The following is a 19,394-nucleotide window of genomic DNA, read 5'->3' on the forward strand; positions in this document are numbered from 1 at the left end:
GTGGCATCGAGATTCATCGTCACTGAGGAGGACGTTAGAAGGGCCTTCCTGGCGACGGGCCCAGATGGCGTCCTGGGACGGGTTCTTCGGGCCTGTGCAAGCGAGCTAGCTGGAGTGTTTGCTGACATCTTCAACTGCTCCTTGCTTCAGTCTAAGATCCCCTCATGTTCTAAGAAGGCAACAATAGAAGAGCAAGGTGGCATGCCCGAATGACTATCGACCTGTGGCTGGATCTGGGCTGTACTTCCCAAATATCCAGACCTGCCTCTTGGTTTTTTTGCACTACCTTCCTTTCCCTTTTCTACTTTCTATTTATGATTTATAATTTAAATTTTTAATATTTACTATCGATTTGTACTCCAGGGAGCGGGAAGCGCAGAATCAAATATCGCTGTGATGATTGTACGTTCTAGTATCAATTGTTTGCTGACAATAAAGTAAAGTAAGTTCTTTTAACAGATTGTTATTGATATTTGAAAAATACTTTAATGAAGGTGTTGGAATTAGTTATCACTAGCTTTAGGAGACATTTAGACAAGCACTTCAATAGGCAAGGCATAGAAAGATACAGATCTAATGCAGACAAATGAGAGAAGTTAGATAGTTTGGTAAGCTCAACATGGTCAAAAGAACCCAATCTTGAACTGTATAGATCTATAATTCCATGCATTTGAGTGGAAATGCTGATGTTTTTCTGTGGGAGTGTGTCTGTGATGGGGTAATTGCAATGTGTGGCTGCTGTGTCTGTAAAGGTATGTGTGGAGGCATGAGATGTCTTTGTGCATTCTGCAGCTGAGTACGTATTCAACAGGACATGCAGCTTTACTGTGAGTGCATGCACGAGTGAGTGATGTGCTTTTTCCTTTTAGGCAAAACTGAGCAGCCACCATCTGTAACAAACATCACTGGGGTACAGGAGCCTGCAGCAAGACCTCAATCTTTGCCTCTAGAACAAGGTGCAGTCAAAGGGACTTCAAGGTTCACTAGGAACTCAAATAAACCAGAAGATTTCCAGGTAAAGGGGACATTCTGCCTACAAGTTGTATCCTTGTAAGTGACTCACTCATACACACTTGCTGAGTTGCAATGACTCTGCTTTCAATTGGGGATTATTTGGTCTGTTCTATTTGATCAAAGTAGTTTTCTTGACTGATTTAGCTAGGTTATTGATTATGGAGAGATTAACAACTGAATTATATGTATTATAGCTCAACTATTAACTATAGAATACTGTACCTTACAGTGAGGGTAATATGTTTGAATTAACCAGTGCACCCCAATGTTTATGTTCCATCCTTTATCACTGAATTCCAACACAATCCTGTTTTCCTGTGTATCCAACACTAGCCTGTGGGCAGAACTCAGCCTTTTCTTGTCTTGCTGAAGTGGAGACCGAGATAGGCTTGTGGCAGTTGTAGGCGTTTCCAAAGTGATCTCCTGCCATTCTGAACAATGATGAGGTTGATTCCTAATTTGCTCAATTACATCAGCAGCCTGATCTCGACCTCAAGTACTCTCTGTATAGAATTTGTACATTTTTCCTTTGATCATATGGGTTTCTCCCATGGACTCTATGAATTCCTCCCACATCTCAAGAGCTGTGCAAGTTGGTAGGATAATTGGTTACTATAAATTACTTAAAAGATCATAAGAAACAGGAGTGGTATTAGGCCATTTGGCTCATCAAATCTGCTCCGCCATTCCATCATAGCCAGTATATTAACCCTCTCAACTCCATTCCCCTGTCTTTGCCCCATGACATTTGATGCCCTGATTAATCAAGGACCTATCAACCGCTGTTTTAAGTATACCCAGTGACATGACCTCCACAGCCATCTTTAGCAATTAATTCCACAGATTTACCACCCTCTGGCTTAAGAAATTCCTCATCTCTGTTCTGAATGGACATCCTTCCATTCTGATGCTAGATTCTCCCATTATAAAAAACATCCTCTCCACATCCACTCTATAGGGCCTTTCAATATTTGCTGGGTTTCAGTGAGTTCCCTCCCCATACCTGTCCACCTTTCTTCTAAACTCCAGTGAGTACAGGCCCAAGGCCATCAAATGCTCCACATATATGCATTAATGCTTTCATTCCTGGAACGTTCTCGTGAACTGCCTCTGGACCCTCTTCAATGCCAGCACATCGTTTCTCAGATAAGGGGTCCAAAACTGCTCGTAATACTCCAAGTGAACTCTGACTAATGCCTCAACATTACATTCTTGCTTTTATATTCTAGACCTTTCAAAATAAGTGTTAACATTGCATTTGCCTCCCTTACCACCGACTCAACCTTGAAGTTAACTATTAGGAAATCCTGCATGAGGGCTCCCAAGTCCTTTTGCACCTCTGGTTTTTGAATTTTCTCCCTCTTTAGAAAATAGCCTGTGCCTTTATTCCTTCTACGAAAGTGAACAACCATACACTTCTTGTGTAGTGTATGTAGTAGGAGAATTCAGTGTGAACTGATTGGCATGTTAGAGAGACTAGGTTACAGGGAAATAAATTGTTCGATACAATTTCTTAGAGAGCTGCCATAGAATCTCTGTTGAATACTGTCTTCTGTCTTTCTATGTCAAGAAAATAAGAGAAAATGACTTCAGGATATATGTAAGTGGATACCATATTCTCTGCTCATCCTCACTTTACAAAATCATGTTCTTTACCTTGAACTAACTTTGCAAATTAGTCCTCCAAAAGTACATCTCCTCAAACATCCCTTCAGTGTAGTGCAGTATTATAGCTCTGTCCGCTTCACTTTAGTAGGAATATTGCTGAGAGTGCACCACAGGAAGGACGTAAAGGCCTGGAGGAAAGTCAAGTGTGAGTTTCCCAAGATGTTTACTGTCTGAAAAGTAGTTGGTTACAACAAGTTAGAATGGGACATGAAATTTCCAAATTGATGAGAGGTTTGATTTTGCCTCGCTCCTCCCTGGTGAATGGGTCAATAACCAGTGAAAGTATTGGAGAAGATGGCGGCGCGGTGCAGCTCGCAGCAGCCACTCTGGTGGTGATGTCTGTTATTTGTCAAGTAGGGTGCCGTGCACAATCCTGATTTGATGGAGACAGACTTGAGAGCATGGAGGAACATCTGGTGAAACTTCTGAAATGCCTGCTTCACTGCTGCTACTGTGTGGTCCAGAATCTCCAGAGGAGAAGGCCCCGAGTCCTCGGCTTTGCTTGTTGCTCGGCGGCCGGGGTGGGGTAGAAGCGCTCAGCAGAGGATGGTGCTTGGTGCTCAGTGTCAGAGGGCTGGTCGGAGGCTCGAAGTTTTCGAACGGACTCAGGGTCGGCTGCGGTCAGGTGCTTCCAATGCATCGGCAAGTTTGCAGCGCTTGGAGGTTCATGGCAGGGAGAGTTTCTCCCTTCTACTGTCTGTGTGAGATGATGGGGCTATCGAGACTTGAGACTTTTTTTTACCATGTCCATGGTCTGCTCCTTATCAAATTATGGTATTGCTTTGCACTGTTGTAACTATATGTTATAATTAAGTGGTTTTGTCAGTTTTAGTCTTGGTTTGTCCTGTGTTTCTGTGATATCTTTCTGGAGGAACATTGTATCATTTTTTTAATGCATGCATTTCTAAATGACAATGAACGAGGACTGAGTGTCCTCATAATTTAATCTAATCTAATCCTAGAAGTAAAACTGAAATGCTGCCCTACCTCTGTCAAAATCCATTTCCTCTAATGTCTGGTGTACACTTCTGGGGACTGAGGAGTCAATGGAACAGCAGGTACAATCCAAACTATGGTTAGCTGATGCCATAGTTCATTTGCTGAAAGTAGAAACTGTGGCCCGTAGACCAGTAAATCCCAGCTACAAGAGGAAAAAGTAAATACATTTAACAAGTTGTTAACCGAATTAATTAAAATCCACGAGTTTTCTCTCACCCTCCTTCATCTCAGCCTGTTTGCCTTAAACCATAAGACACAGAAACAGAATTGGGCTAGTTGGCCCATCAAATCAGCTCTGCTATTCCATGATGGCTGATTTATTTTCTCTCTGTCCCCTTCTCCTGCTTCTCCCCATAATCTAAAGGGAAGTTGATGAAAAATATTTTGAGTTTCAGATGGTGGAGGAAGCTGATTCCATAAATAATTGCAGAAAAGTTTTGGCATATGCTTGAGGATGATACATTTATAGGGTTAGAAAAGAAGCAGTGATCTGTGGTAAAATACCACAGACATGGTAATTAACACGGTAATGATGTGCTGCAAGTTTCTATAATTACATGAAATCCTCATGATTAGGTTCGAATCCGGATTATCGAAGGCAGGCATCTCCAAGGTCTCAATATCAGACCTGTTGTGAAGGTGTACATGGGAGACTCGACTTTTCGAACCAGAATCAGACGTGGGAACAATCCAGTCTTTGATGAGGTAAAGGGAATAATGCAAGAATGGGGGTTGTACTACAGGGTCATCCTGGAACATCCAGCAGAAAATTTTTACAGTGATTAAGGCATTGAGTTATAGGAGAGAAAAAGCATTGAGTTAACATAGGAAATGGTGCTGGGGGTGGGGGGGGTGGTTGAAGATCTTATAAGATGTACAATAAGCTCAGAATTTGAGCCAGACCATTGATTTATGCCAGGAAGCATTTCTTCATAAAACATATTGGAAATCTAGTACAAATGAAGTGTCTTGGATGAAACATCAACGGTTCATTCTCTTCCCGAGATGCTGCCTGACTGAGTTCTTCCAGCATCTTGTGTGTAGTGCTCAAGATTTCCAGCATTTGCAGAATTTCTTGTGTGTGAAATCTGGAACTTTTTTGTGAAAGAACATGAACACAGTACTTTATTTGAAATTTGATAATGATTGATATATCTTATTACTGGTTATAGTTATTCATTTGTAGAGGTAAAAGTCTTTGTAAACCAGCATGAGATAAAAATTAGTCATAATCTTATGTATTGTCTGAATAGACAAAGGGATTTTATATGTTAAAAATGTGAAAAGAAACAAGATGCCATTGATTTTGGATGTATAACTTTGAACTTTGGGAGTAGGTGAGTGAGTGGATTTTGTGTGTGTGTTGAATGGAGGTAAATGCACATGGTTGGGTTAAGGATGTGGCTATGCGCAAGTTTATTTTGGATAATGAGAGTGTTTATGAGGCATGTGAGAGAATATGGCCATGGGAATTCAAGAATGTGGATGTTTGTATGCAGTTCATGAGAGTGGGCACGTGGCCAAGTGGTTAAGGCATTCGTCTAGTGATCTGAAGGTCGCTAGTTTGAGCCTCAGCTGTGGCAGTGTGTTTGTGTCCTTGAGCAAGGCATTTAACCACACATTGCTCTAGTATCTGTGCGAGGAGTGGCGCCCTGCACACACGTCCAATCTGCGCCTTCAAAGGCATGAAAATGCCCGACGCAGGCCTCTCATGGTCTGAGTCAACGTTCCCTCCCCATGAGAGTGGGATTGGCTATGTTTGAAAGTAGAATTTAGTCCATTCCTCTGTGTTTGCTGTCCAGATTGCCTTCAGAGTCCTTGCAAAAAGAACATGAAAAATATGTTATACGGCTTGGAGGTTGGGGGCATGGGTTACATAAAACAGCAAACCATGGATAATCCATCTTTATACTTTGAATTGTGATTCTGTGGAATTCATTGCCACAGACGGCTGTGGAAGCAAAGTCATTGGGTATACTTAAAGCGAAGGTTGATGCGTTCTTGATTAGTAAAGGCATCAAAGGTTACGAGGAGGAGGCAGGAAAATGGGGTTGAGAGGCTTATAAATCAATCATAATGGAATGACGGGAGCAGATTTGATGGGCTGAATGGCCTGATTCTGCTCCTGTCTTATGGTTTTGATTGATTATGTTTAAGGAGTGAAGTGAAACCTGCTTTGGTTTTCTTGTTCTTCAGGATAGTACCTAATCCAATGCGATATTTTATTTTGCACAGATTTTCTTTCAGAATTTTCATAAAACACCTTCTGAAGTCTTCAATACTTCGATACACATTCAGGTAGGTTAACCCAAAGCTAACAACAAATTTGAACTGTTTGCAAATCACAGCTGAAAGTATTTCATGAGATAGTCACTCCTGCTGCCAATGTTGATTTTGAAAACTGTCTGCCAGTTCTGAAAAGTATGTTAAATTTACTCAGAAATTGGCATTTGAGAATCAGGCTTAATATCACCAGCATATGTCGTGAACAGTCCTGGGTATGACTGTAAACTACAACCGGTGATGAGGCTCTGATTGGGGACTTTCAGAGCTTTGTGGAAAGTGGAGTTTCCCCTTAGTCATTCATTGCTCCCAGGTCCGCTCTGACCCGGAACAGTAGCACCTGCAAGGGTGCCTGCTCAGGATACGAGCGAAGGCCAACGGCAGATCTGGCAGGTTCAGTAACTGAACTTATGATGGAGAAGGCCGATGAGCTACAACCTCAAATGTCAACGGCTATAGTATAGGTGGATGAACATTTGGGAAGAGAAATGGGGATTTCTTTAGTTCCCCCAATGGTAGGCAATAGCAAACCACTGTTGCAATTTGCTAAGAAAACCATGGTCAAACTCTCAAAATGTATCACACAACAACAGCGTCAAGAGGATCTTCAAGACAACTCTGAAGATGTTTTGCTCGGTAGGGTTGATTCTGGCCAGCAGGGGATCCCCGACTGTCATCAAGCTGCAGCTCATAAAATTAAAGTAACACAAAAGAAAATTACTGCCACTTGGAATGTAAGAACCCTATATCAAGCAGGAAGATTGGACAATGTGATAAATGAAATGGAAAGACTGAAGATTAACATTCTGGGAATTAGTGAAGTTCATTGGATAGGTGCTGGAACATGTCAGATTAGAAATAAAACGCTAGTTTATTCTTGTGGAACATCCCATACTAATGGAGTAGGAATTCTTGTAGATGAAAACATGGCGAAAAGTGTTTTAGGACATTGGGTGATATCAGAAAGAATGCTCCTTGTTAGATTCAGAGGACAACCATTTGATTTAGCAATTATGCAGGTATATGCACCAACAACAGATGGAACAAATGAAGATATAGATAAATTCTATGAAGAGCTTGAACAAGCAAAGAATGGATGCAAATCTCAGGATATTGTTATTGTCATGGGAGATCTAAATGCTAAAGTAGGACAAGGTACTGATGGAAATACCATAGGAAAATTTGGACTGGGGAAAGAAATGAAAGAGGTGAGAAATGTGTAGAATGGTGCAAGGTGAATAATCAGGTCATTATGAATACCTACTTTAAAAACCATCCAAGACACTTGTGGACCTGGAAAAGTCCAGGTGATAACACTAGAAATCAAATTGAATTTATTACTATAAACCAAAGATTTAGAAACTCAGTGACTCAATGCAAAACATATGCAGGTGCAGACTGTGTAATAGTGACCATAACCCAGTCGTATGTCATGTGAAAGTAAAACTTAAAAAATTAAAGCAGCAAATACCTGAACAATCCCTTGACTACTTGCAATTAATTAAAGAAGAAAACTTAAGACAAAAATTTACAATTGAAGTAAGGAATAGATTTCAAAGTTTAGAAATAGAATCTGTTGAAGATGATAGCAATCATGTAGAAATGAAATTTAATTCTCTAAAAGATGCCTTGGTAGAATCAGCAAAGTCAGTGATTCCTGAAAAAGAAAAAAGCACAAAGAATAAATGGATGACAGATGAAATCAAAAAAAATGGAAGAAAGGAGAGGGAAGAAAGCAAATCCTATAGTGGTTTAATCAACATGTATAAAGATGATGGAAAGGGTAAAAATAAACAGATGGAAAGAAAATATTTCCTCCACTGTGGAATACAGGAAAAAAGATGCAGAACTTTTAAAATTAAGAAACCCATTTGAATTATGACCTTCTCTCCAGCATATTTGGTCTTCATCCCTTGTGTAATCAAATGGGAAAACAATTACATGCCAACATTTTTTCTTATGTTGAATTGTGTGTGCGATATTTTGATTTTGTTTTGCATATCTGGTACCGTGGTAAATACTGGGAACAGTCTGAGATAATGTTTGTTGTTACCTTTATCCTCATGAGCCTCTCCTTATTTTTAAAGGTGTTAAATTCGCATTCACTTCGATCTGATTCCATGATTGGTATTTTCAAAGTGAGTGTTTGTGTGTCAATTGATGTCTCATATTTTGGGAATAATGTAAATTTTAGTGAAATAATTTTGCTTTTGAATTGTTCAGTAAGAATAATATACATTGAAGCATTGCTTATGAGTCAGTGTAAAATCAGTAACATACTTTTCCTGCTAAAACATTGACTGTACTCTTTTCCATAGATGCTGGCCTGCTGAGTTCCTCCAGCAGTTTCTGTATGTTGCTTTGATTTCCAGCATCTGCAGATTTTATCTTTTTTGTGATTGAACACACTTTGACAAATAGTTTTAAGTAATGTTAGATTAATGCTGTAACTTCCATATTGGAAAGTGAAAAAATGGGTAACAGCTTCTTTTATGAAATAAAATCTAAACATTGGAAGAATGCTTGAAAAAGAAAGTGCATATATTTCTTTAAGGCCTCTCATAACCTTTGGGTGTAAAGCATATATGAGGGGTGATTGATAAGTTCGTGGCCTAAGGTAGAAGGAGTCAATTTTAGAAAACCTAGCACATTTATTTTTCAACATAGTCCCCTCCTACATTTACACGCTTAGTCCAGCGGTCAGGAGCATATGGATCTTGGACCTCCAGAAAGTGTCCACAGATGGGTGATCGATAAGTTCGTGGCTTAAGGGTGAAGGAGTTGAGTTATACAGCTCTTGTTACATGCACATGCAGGTCAACACTTTGAGTGATTATGCAGAAAGTTTGAAGTTAATAACGCATCTCCTTCTACCTTAAGCCACGAACTTATCAATCACTCCTCATATATTATCCAGTTGAGCATTTCTAATGTGAATTCTCTGTTGTAGGCTTCAGTAGATTATCAGAACCAAGAATACAAGTCTTCCTGCGCCCTTCATAAACAGTGTCTTGCAGGCAATTTGGTTTTTGACTTTGGATCCTATTCCATTGGCTCGCTAATATTTTAATTTAGTGAACTTGTTACAACACTAATAGAGGCCATTTGACTCACTGAACCCATGTCTAATATAGCACTTTGCTTGTCTCTGTTTCCTTTTTTTTCCCCGAGCCCTGCAGATTAGTTTTCCTTAAGTGCCTGTCGGATTCAATTTTGAAAGTCCTGATCTGATTCCCCCTCAACACCATCCCTACAGGTGGTGAGCTCCAGTTCATCAGTTCATAACTACTTCATCTTAACTGCTCATAGCCCTCTTATATTCTTTAACCCAGTCTTCCCTCTATTCTTGAACCATTGCTTTCCTTTCCTTACCCTGGTCAGACTTGTTAAATGTCCTCTCAGTGTTTTTTCTCTGAGAACAGTCCCAGTTTCTACAGTTCATTCTGACATTTAACCGATAACTGGCCTACAACATCACAAGCAATGCATATAAATCGATGGAGAGGAATAAGCAGTCAACATTTCAGGCTGGACCTGAAATGTCACCTGTTTATACCTCTCCATAGATGCTGCCTGACCTGCTGAGTTCCTCCAGCATTTATGTATGTTGCTCTGGATTTCCTGCATCTGCAGAATCTCTTGTGTTCAATATCAAGTCAAGTTTATTGTCATTTAACTATACACATGTATACTGTCAAATGCGAAAATGTTTCCCCGAACTAGGGTGTAAAGCATTAGTCTATGTACCACATAATAATTTATGAAAGTAAGGATAAAATCTACAGATGGATTACATAAAGTGCATAAATTCAGTATTGTAAGTTACAGATCAGATTAACTGATGATACTTTGAATGTGTTGCGGCAGGGAGTTCAGCAGCCTAATGGCCTGAGGGAAGAAACTGTTTCCCATCCTGACCATTCTTGTTTTTATGCATCGGAGTCACCCACCTGATGGTAGAAAGTCAAAGAGGATGCCAGATAGATGGGTGGGATCCTTAATAATACCAAGGGCCCTATGTACGCAGTGCTCCTGATAAATGTTGCCGATGGATGGCAAGGAGACGCTTTTGTTCCTCTCAGGTGTTCTCACAGTTCTTTATAGGGATTTCTGGTCCGATGCTTGACTGCTCCCATACCAGGTGGAGATGCAACTTGTCAGATGCTCTCAATGGTGCTCTTATAAAATGAAGTTAAAATTGGGGTGGGGGGGGCTCGCTTTCCTCAATCTCCTTAGGAAGTGGAGATGCACGATATCACAAGACTGGCATCTAACCTATTTAGCTGGAACGAACTATGCAAACACGCTTTCACAACAAGTGTCTTGTATAATTTGTTTAATTTAAAAATTTGTTCTTGAAGTAGGAATGTTGTGGACAAAGAATGTTATTTGTCCACCCCTAATTGTTCTTGAGAAGTTGATGGCGATAGAGAATGAGTTGTTGTGATCTGTAGTCACTTACAAATCAGGTTGGATAAGAATAAACAAGAATGAATAAGGACAAGCCAACACTGCTTAAAGTGAACCAGTGAGGCATTTACTGTTGGTTTCATTGTTACTGATTACTAGCTTCTATCCAGAATTTTTGATTTATCTGGATTTAAATTAAAAACTATCTCAATAAGGCCATGCTTTTACATTGTGTGAGTAAGTCTAGGTTTTTATAATTTTATCCAAGATAATCAGTCATTATATCCAGGGGAATTGATAGAAAATATTCCTGCTGGTTAATGAAGCCTTAATCAAAAACATCGACCAAGTCCTGCCAAGAGTAAAATTAAACATTCAGTCATAAGCTGGTTGAAGTTTAGACCCTGATCTCCATATACAATAAACACTGTTAGTTGCTAGTTTCATTTGATAAGTTTCTATTAATCAAGGATTAGATAAATAAGACAAAAGTGAATAAGACAATAGTAATCTAATCTCATCAAAAGAAGAGAGCATATTCCAGCGACTAAATGACTGACTCCTCTTGTTCCTATATACAAGTATAAGCCCTCAGTCATTGCAATGTCACATCAAGTGCGGACACTAACAATCCCACACTCAGTTTTTTGACATTTTTAATCCCTTCCTTTACAGTTGGACATTGGCTCCATCTATGATTTTCCAGGTATGCAATTAATTGTCATTGTATTATCAGCTTTAACCTTTCAGTTTTAATAGGTGTCAAAATGACATGTATTCTCATGAGTTTGTTAGATTAAGGGTGATCTAACTCAAGTGTTTGCCGTGAGTAAAGGATTTGAGAGGGTGGATAGAGAAACAATTTCCCCTGTGGGTCCAAAACAAGTAACCATATTAAAAATAGATCTGTGGTCTTGAGGGAAGACGTCAGGAAGCAATTCTTCACACAAAAGGGAGTAGAAATCTGGTCTTAACTCCCCACACAACTCTGATACTCAGGGTCAACAGGAAATTTCAGAATTAAGATTGGTGGAGATGTATTTCTGCAGAACTTTGATGATTATGAAACCAGGGTTCCTGTGTTTTGGATATTAAATGGTTTTATAACCCCATAGAATTGAGTTGGGTTTAGTTATAAATTTATACCTAAGCTTGCCTCTAACTCCCCTTACCATGGTCCTTGGTCCATGCTTTTTTACTCACCTGGGTACATTGTAAATGTGAAAAGAGTTTCTGCCCTGCTGCCTTTTCAGGATGTGAATTCCCTCGCCACTCATTGAATGAAAAATCTTTCCACTCTGGGTGCCCCGAACTTTGGTCTAGAAATATAAGATCAATGATGAATCCAATGGAGAGTTCTGGCAACACTTGAACTCCCAATGAAAAAGACAGAACATGAGTCCTGTGTGTGTGGTTAGAATGTACAATTTGCTATCATATGATGTATTTCAAAGGCAGGTAAGTGCCCAAGGGAGAAAGGACGGAGCAAAATTTGGATTCAACACATGTAGTGTCATAGACCAACTGAGCTGACTCACTTATTTCTGTAGTGTAAGTTCTGTGTAACTGTGTGATGGTCTGTGACAGGTCATGCAGTGTTACGGAAGTGGCTTCTGCTCTACGAAGTTGATGACGCACATTCCATGTCCAAGGGTTACCTGAAAGTCAGCATCATTGTCTTGGCAGCGGGCGATGAAGCACCGGTGAGACACATTTTCAGCCAAAATGTTATCTGTTCTCCACCTGATACTAGCATTCAAACTAGACTAGTCTTCATGATTCCCATGCCCCAAACAGGTTCATAACTGATGAGGTGCTCTTGAAGTGATGTCACTGTCCTTGTATCTTTCTGTCAGAATTGCAGCAGTTAATTTAAGTATTGCACGGTTTCAGAAACAGTACTTTGCTAATAACCCAGAAATCTATTTCAGTGAAGTAGATTGAGCACTGAATATTGGCTGGAGTGTAAAGGTATTTCAAATGTCAGTAAAGCTGCCTGACCATATATAACTCCACCCCACCCCTGCATTCAGGCTTATCCTGAAGTAAATGAAGTAAAAAAGAAGCCTCTGTCTCTTTTGTGTGCTTAAAGCTCATTTAAAGGTTTGCTCCTATTCTCTTTTTTTCTGAGTTGTTAACTCCCGGACGAGTGTAATGTTGAGGTTTCTTTTCTTTCCTTGCACTTTTGTCGAGTGCAGTGACTGTATATTGGTGTGGCTGAGAAAATTATCTAAGTCCATTCCCTATCCTCAACTGGCATCCTCATAAATCTCTTAACAGGCTTCATTGCAAAATGATCTGTTGGAGGGCTACTATTTCCTATGACAAGGCACAGCCCCAGTATGTAATCCTTCTTTACAGCAAATTTATATCAGGCAGGGATCAGAATCAGGTTTATTATCACCGGCATGTGACATGAAATTTGTTAACTTAAGAGCAGCAGTACATAATCTAGCAGAGAGAGAAAAATAACAATAATTAAAAATAAAACATAATAATAAATAAACAAGTAAATCAATTACATATATTGAATAGATTTTTAAAGACATGCAAAAACAGAAATACTGTATACTAAAAAAAAGAGAAGTAGTGTCCGAAGCTTCAATGTCCATTTAGGAATCTGATGGCAGAGGGGAAGAAGCTGTTCCTGAATCGCTGAGTGTGTGCCTTCAGGCTTCTGTATCTCCTATCTGACGGTAACAGTGAGAAAAGGGCATGCCCTGGGTGCTGGAGGTCCTTAATAATGGATGCTGCCTTTCTGAGACACCGCTCCCTAAAGATGTTTTGGGTACGTTGTAGGCTAGTGCCCAAGATGGAGCTGACTAGATTTGTGTCCTGTCTTTTGTATTGGAAGATCAAATTACCAATTTGTAAGATAGCTTGTAACTCATGAAGGGCCTCGTCTTGAGACATTGACTGATTATTCCTCTCCATAGATGCTGCCTGACCTGCTTTCATCCAGCATGTGTATATTACTCCTCATTTCCAGCATCTGCAGAATTGCTTGTGTTTATGACTAACTTGTAAGATCCTGTTTCAGGGTGTCTTTTCTTTTATTACACAGCTGATTTGCAAGATGTGTTAATCCATGCATAATTCCTTGAGCCCAGCCCTGAAAACATTGATTTAAATCCCTGGCTTTCACAGATGCTGCATGACTAGCAGAGCTCTTCCATTGTTCTGATTTTTGGTCCCAATTCCAGAATCTGCTTTCTCTTTTGCCTTCATACTGTAAAGTAGTCGAACTTCAGATATGTGAAGAAATTGGAGATGTTTACAAGGATGGTGTCAGGCCATCGATGACTTCAGTCTTCTCTCTCTCTCTCTCTTTGGAAGAAATTGTGATGATCTAAGAATAGTCTGACAGCACAGGGACAGTGGAGAAGCTGCAAAAGATGGTGGGAGGCTGAGGTGGGTCTCCAAGGTGAAGTCAAAGGAATTAGTGTTGATGATCAAGAAGAGGAGGGTGCCAGGATACATTCACAGATTCTGCATGGATTGTTGTGGGTTAGAAACATGGAACATTGCTGCTGGTGGTATTAGCTAAGATATCTCTGAGGTCCTTGTATCTGTTATTGGATATGAGGGTAGAAAGGATGATGGAAAAGGTTTAGCAAATATTTATTTAGAGACACAGCACAGTTACAGGTCCTTCCATTGAGCCCATGCCATTCAATCACAACCATGCGACAAATTAGCCCATATGTCTTTGGAATGTGGGAGGAAACTGGAGGAAAACCATGCGTTCACGGGGAGAATGTACATATTCCTCATGGATGCCAGCGGAATTGAATCAGTGTCACTGGCACCATAATATAGTAGCATTATGCTAAACTCTATGCTACAATATGGGTCTGGTTACCCTGATAGAAGCTCTTATGCTTTACTAGTGTATTCTGCCACCTGACTTTACTTAGATTAAAAAAAAGTTGAAAAGATGGAGGAGTAACTATTTTTCAGAATCATAAACGGGATCAAGTTTAATATCACTGACATGGGTTGTGAAATTTGTTTTGTGGCGATGGTAGTGTAGTACATAAAAATGCTACAAATATACATAAAAATAGAATAAGAAATATAGAAAGTAAATTAAGTAATTGGTACAAAACAAGAACGAAAATAATGAAGTAGTGTTCATGGCTAGGTTCATTGCCTGTTCAGAAATCTGATGGTGGAAGGGAAGAAGCTGTTCCTAAAATATTGAGTGTGTGTCTTTAGGCTCCTCTGCCTCGCTCTCTGACGCCTTATGCTTCTTTACATTACTTCAGCTTTAAAAGTTTTTAAGTATATCAGAGCTAAGTCAAAATTTTTTTTAAAAGTCAGTTGCAGCTGCCAAAGCTCTGCTCCTGGTTTTGCCAATTTCTTGTTTGGCACAGTGCCTGTAGCCTTGTCCCTGCTGGATTCTGGGATGTGGAGGCCCAGCGAGATAGACATTCACTCTCAGAAGTTGGGACAGTGTGGGGGACTGAACCAAGTTGATCTGTTGATCTATGAACTTTACATTGCTGAATGATACAGGGTAGTGTAGCACAGGAGAATGAGGTTTAGTGGTAGGGGAAAACCAAAACACCTGCAGATACTGGAAATCTACAACAATAATTTAAAAACACTCAAGTATATCAGACAGAATGTCTGGAATACACATATTTGGGTTGAAGATCCTTTGTAAAAACTGGAAAAATGAGAAATAAGCTTAAGAGATTCTGGAAATACAGAGAACATGAACAAACGATGATGAAGGCTATGAAACAGTACATTAATCAGGTTGTGGAAGTGGAGTGAAGAAGGGCCAAGCCAATATTACAGAAGGGTGACCTATAGTATGTGCAATAATCTCCTTTTCCTGTTGTTATTGCTGAATGTAAAAGATGTGTGAATGTATGTTTACTAAATAAAATGTGTTTGCTGCACTAGGTAGACAAGAAAGGGACAAATGAAGAGGATGACGTGGAAAGTAATCTGCTGCAGCCAGCTGGTATCCTCTCCCGCTGGGTCACGTTCATTGTCAAGATCTACCGAGCTGAAGACCTTTCACACAGTACGTCACATATCAGTGGTACTTTTTTGCCAGTATTGACTTGGAGCCTGTAGTTGCACCTAGATTGAATATTGTCCTTCAGATTCAAGATTTATCACATGAACATTGAACCATACTGTGAAATACATCATTTGTGGTAACAATCAGCACACTCAAGGATGTGCTGGGGCAACCCACAAGTTCCTTCATGTGCCTCTGCTATCCCATGTTACTCATTAGAAACCTTCTTTCTCTAGTCCTATCTCATTGATTTCACCCATTGTTCTTCAGGTGTAGGGAGGGAGTCACTTTTACTGGCTACCTTCCTCCACTTGGAGTGATGCATGTTTAGTCTTAGACTTAGTCATACTTTATTGATCCCGGGGGAAATTGGTTTTCGTTACAGTTGCACCATAAATAATAAATAGTAATAGAACCATAAATAGTTAAATAGTAATATGTAAATTATGCCAGTAAATTATGAAATAAGTCCAGGACCAGCCTATTGGCTCAGGGTGTCTGACCCTCCAAGGGAGGAGTTGTAAAGTTTGATGGCCACACGCAGGAATGACTTCCTATGACACTCTGTGTTGCATCTCGGTTATACCTGTGAGCTTGAAAAATTAGATCTCCTGCCTTCACTGGGCACATCAAGACTCCCTGTAGAGAAGCCAAGTAGGAGTAAGCCAGTTTCTTTCCTTCTTCTAGAACAATGAGACCACCTGATGATGAGCTAATTCTGCAGTCTTTGCAGGGTGGGGGACATAAACCATAGGGTAACCAGGCTATTTGTGTGATTTTTAAAAAAAATTACTACTTGAGCAAGTGTGTATAGCCCCCAGCACTGACTATGTTGTCCTTGCCTTGAAATATCATAGGGAAAGGTTTGAACACCATTGAAGCTGAAAAGATAAGAAAAGTGGGAATGAAGGATTGGCTTTGGCTGAAAGAAATAATTCAAATTATAAATTGATTTAAATGAAGGTGATGGAAAGCAGGGTCATCATTAATTACTACAAGTGCATCTTATGAGTTAGTAAACCATTTACAGATTTAAACTCAAATGGTTGAGAAAAGCAGAGGCTCGGAATGAAAATTTGATTAAAAAACACTCAGGCTGGAAATCTAAAATAAAAATGGAAAAGTACTGGAAATACTCGGCAGGTCGGGCAGCACTTGGAAAAAGAAACAGTTAACACATCAAACTGGGAAAGAGAGAAAACATGCATCAGAAAGGATTGTAACGTAAGGAGGGGAGAAGAGAGACAAAGAGATTATTTCTGATAAGATAAAACCAGATGGTCATAGGTTAATACTCAGGCCACAGCAATGGAGAGGAATAAACAAGTCAATGTTTCGGGCTTTGCTACTTCATCAGAATTGATTTATTCCTTTCCATAGATGTGACAATACCTGCTGAGTTCCTTCAGCACTTTTAAAAAAATATTTTTATATTCTACTTTAGGTTGTCAGCGTCTGCAGAGCTGCCTGTGGTTACAAGGATTATCTTGTTGATAAGGTTTTGTGGTTGACATCTTAATGAGATGGGTGGTGGGGTGGAAACGTGGCTCTATCAAAGGAGGTGTTAAGGCATTCCTTCCCTCTGCTAGCCTGCAGGTCACCCTTGGGCAAGGTGTAGCACCTGCTTAGCCCCCCACCCCGATCAGGGTCATGTGAAGCCATGGGAGCAGGCGGTGGATGGTTGTATGAGCAGATGGTGCATATCATAAGTCCTAGTTATGCAACCAGTGACACTAGGCAGACAATCTCTGAAGAGTATTGATAATGGCTGGGATCACCCGTCTTGTAAAGACACTGCCCAGAGGAAATCAATGGCAAACCACTTCTGTAGAAAAATTTGCCAAGAACAGTCATGGTCAAAGAAAGACCATGATTGCCAAAGTCATACAACGTGGCACGAATGTAATGAGGTAAGTTAGAGATCAAATGAGATAAGTGTAGGCAGGTACTTGATGGTCTGTATAGACCTGCTGGATTATGTTTTCTGACTCGATGAAGTAGTGTTGAGGGTTCATTTACGTATATGCAACTAAAAGATAAGACAAGGTCCTGGCATTGATGAACAGTTGCAGCGGTGCGTACTATGTACAAGATGCACTGCAACAACACGGCAAAGTTCCTAAGGCAGCACCTTCAAGACCCACAAACACTGCCATCTAGAAGGACGAGAATAGCAGATTCCTGGGGACACCACCACTTGGAAATCCCCCTCCAAGTCACCCACCATCCTGATTTGGAAACATATTGCCATTCCTTCATTGTTGCTGGGTCAAGATCATGGAATTCCCTCCCGAACAGCAGTGTGGGTGTATCTACACCTCAGGGACTGCAGCGGTTCAAGAAGGCAGCTCATCACCACCTTCTCAAGGACAACTGGGGATGGGCAATAAATGCTGGCTTAGCTAGCAAAGCCCACATCCTGTAAATGAATATTTAAAAAAAAGAAAGAAAATGAGAGTAGTGCAGCTAGTGGAGCTACTCCCTCACAGCACCAGAGATCTGGGTTTGATACTGGTACTTGATAGCTGGGTTAATTGGCCAATGTAAATGACCCCCAGTTTGATGGGAATTGATGACTACGTGGAGAAAATCAAATGAGATAAGTGTAGGCAGGTACTTGATGGTTAGTACGGACCTGCTGGGCTGTGTTTTCTGACTCGATGAAATAGTGTTGCGGGTTCATTTACGTATATGCAGATAAAAGAGCAGCAATGGTCCTGGCTTCGTATTTCACTTAAGAGACCACATTTCTCATAATGCTGCTCTGCCAATAATGCACTGTGATTGCTGTCCTTGACTGTGGTGAGCAAGTCTCTGGAGTGGCACTTGAACCTCTAGCTGACTGAGTCAAGAATTGAATCGGCTAAGCCACAGCGGACATTGTAGTCTGAAATACTTAGGTTTTTATTTTCAGTGTCAAGAGGGCTCATGACAAACTTGAAGCACGTGTTTAGAGTGGATACTGACAAGAAGGATGGTGTTGACTCTTTTCTTGAAGTCAGCTTTGCTGGAAGTAAGGTAAGCAACAGATAATCCTTTCATAGGTTTATCCAATACTGCAGGGAGTTTATATATTTTGGTAGTCACAAGGCAGGCAGGGCCTATGTTTGACACCATTGATGGTTGCACTCAGATTTTTATTTATTTTTATTTAGAGATATAGCACAACATGGGCCCTTCTGGCCAAGTGAGCTGCACTGCTCAGTAACCCACCTATTTAACCCTAGACTAATCATAGGACAATTTACAATGACTAGCTAACCTACTAACCGGGCTGTGGGAGGTAACTGGAGCACCCAGAGGAAACTCATTGAGTCATGGAGAGAACATACAAACTCCTTACAAACAGCATCGGAATTAAACTCAGAAATCCAACACCTGGAGCTGTAATAGCATTATGCTAACCGCTGTGTTACCATGACACTGTATATGATGAGATCTGTCAGGGACCTGCAGTTGAGAAGTTGCAGGTGGTCTTCTGCTTTTAACCACTATTTGTGACCACATACCCATACCCATGCCTCATAGCTGCACTCCTTTTGGAAGTATAGCATGTGCAGTCACTGTAGGCAAGTAGCTAGTTGGGACTCAGACACCTGGTTGAATAATGAAAATTAAGGCATAAGGACATACTGTGGGAATTTAAGTATGTGTTCTTAAGCCACTGGTGATGCATGTTTCTTGTAGAACCTTTCATAATGAAATGTATTTTTTTTAAATCTTAGATATACAGCACGGTAACAGGCACTTCCACCCCAGTGAGGCTGAACCAGCCAATTACATCCATGTGACTAATTAACCTACTGACCTGTACTTCTTTGGGGTACAGGAGGAAACTGGAGCACCTAGAGGAACAGGAAGAATGTATAAATTCCTTATAAATGGTGGAATTGATCTCTAGTTGTTGGCCCTGTAATAGCATTATGCAAACTGCTATGGTGCCTCCCCTTTCCTCAGTCCTCAATTTTTGTCCTTAGGCGGA

General features: G+C 40.3%; 1 protein-coding gene across 16 annotated transcripts in view; it reads left to right on the forward strand.

Annotated features, from left to right (window-relative positions):
* LOC140201933 (myoferlin-like) overlaps positions 1 to 19,394 on the forward strand; it is a 229,319-nt gene that overhangs the window by 20,859 nt on the left and 189,066 nt on the right. For 14 of the 16 annotated variants that reach the window (XR_011886991.1, XM_072266755.1, XM_072266762.1 and 11 more), the window contains exons 6-13: positions 870 to 1,015; positions 4,258 to 4,386; positions 5,917 to 5,979; positions 8,052 to 8,102; positions 11,050 to 11,080; positions 11,962 to 12,077; positions 15,289 to 15,412; positions 18,327 to 18,430. Coding sequence is in view for 15 of the 16 variants with exons in the window: in XM_072266755.1 (XP_072122856.1) it covers positions 870 to 1,015; positions 4,258 to 4,386; positions 5,917 to 5,979; positions 8,052 to 8,102; positions 11,050 to 11,080; positions 11,962 to 12,077; positions 15,289 to 15,412; positions 18,327 to 18,430 (764 nt within the window). In the remaining variant the exon portion in view is untranslated. Of the gene's footprint in view, positions 1 to 869; positions 1,016 to 4,257; positions 4,387 to 5,916; positions 5,980 to 8,051; positions 8,103 to 11,049; positions 11,081 to 11,961; positions 12,078 to 15,288; positions 15,413 to 18,326; positions 18,431 to 19,394 lie in introns of those variants that run through there. The other 2 variants (XM_072266769.1, XM_072266770.1) reach the window with 2 other exon arrangements.

Source organism: Mobula birostris, chromosome 8 (assembly GCF_030028105.1).
Source record: "Mobula birostris isolate sMobBir1 chromosome 8, sMobBir1.hap1, whole genome shotgun sequence".
Classification (NCBI taxonomy): domain Eukaryota; kingdom Metazoa; phylum Chordata; class Chondrichthyes; order Myliobatiformes; family Myliobatidae; genus Mobula; species Mobula birostris.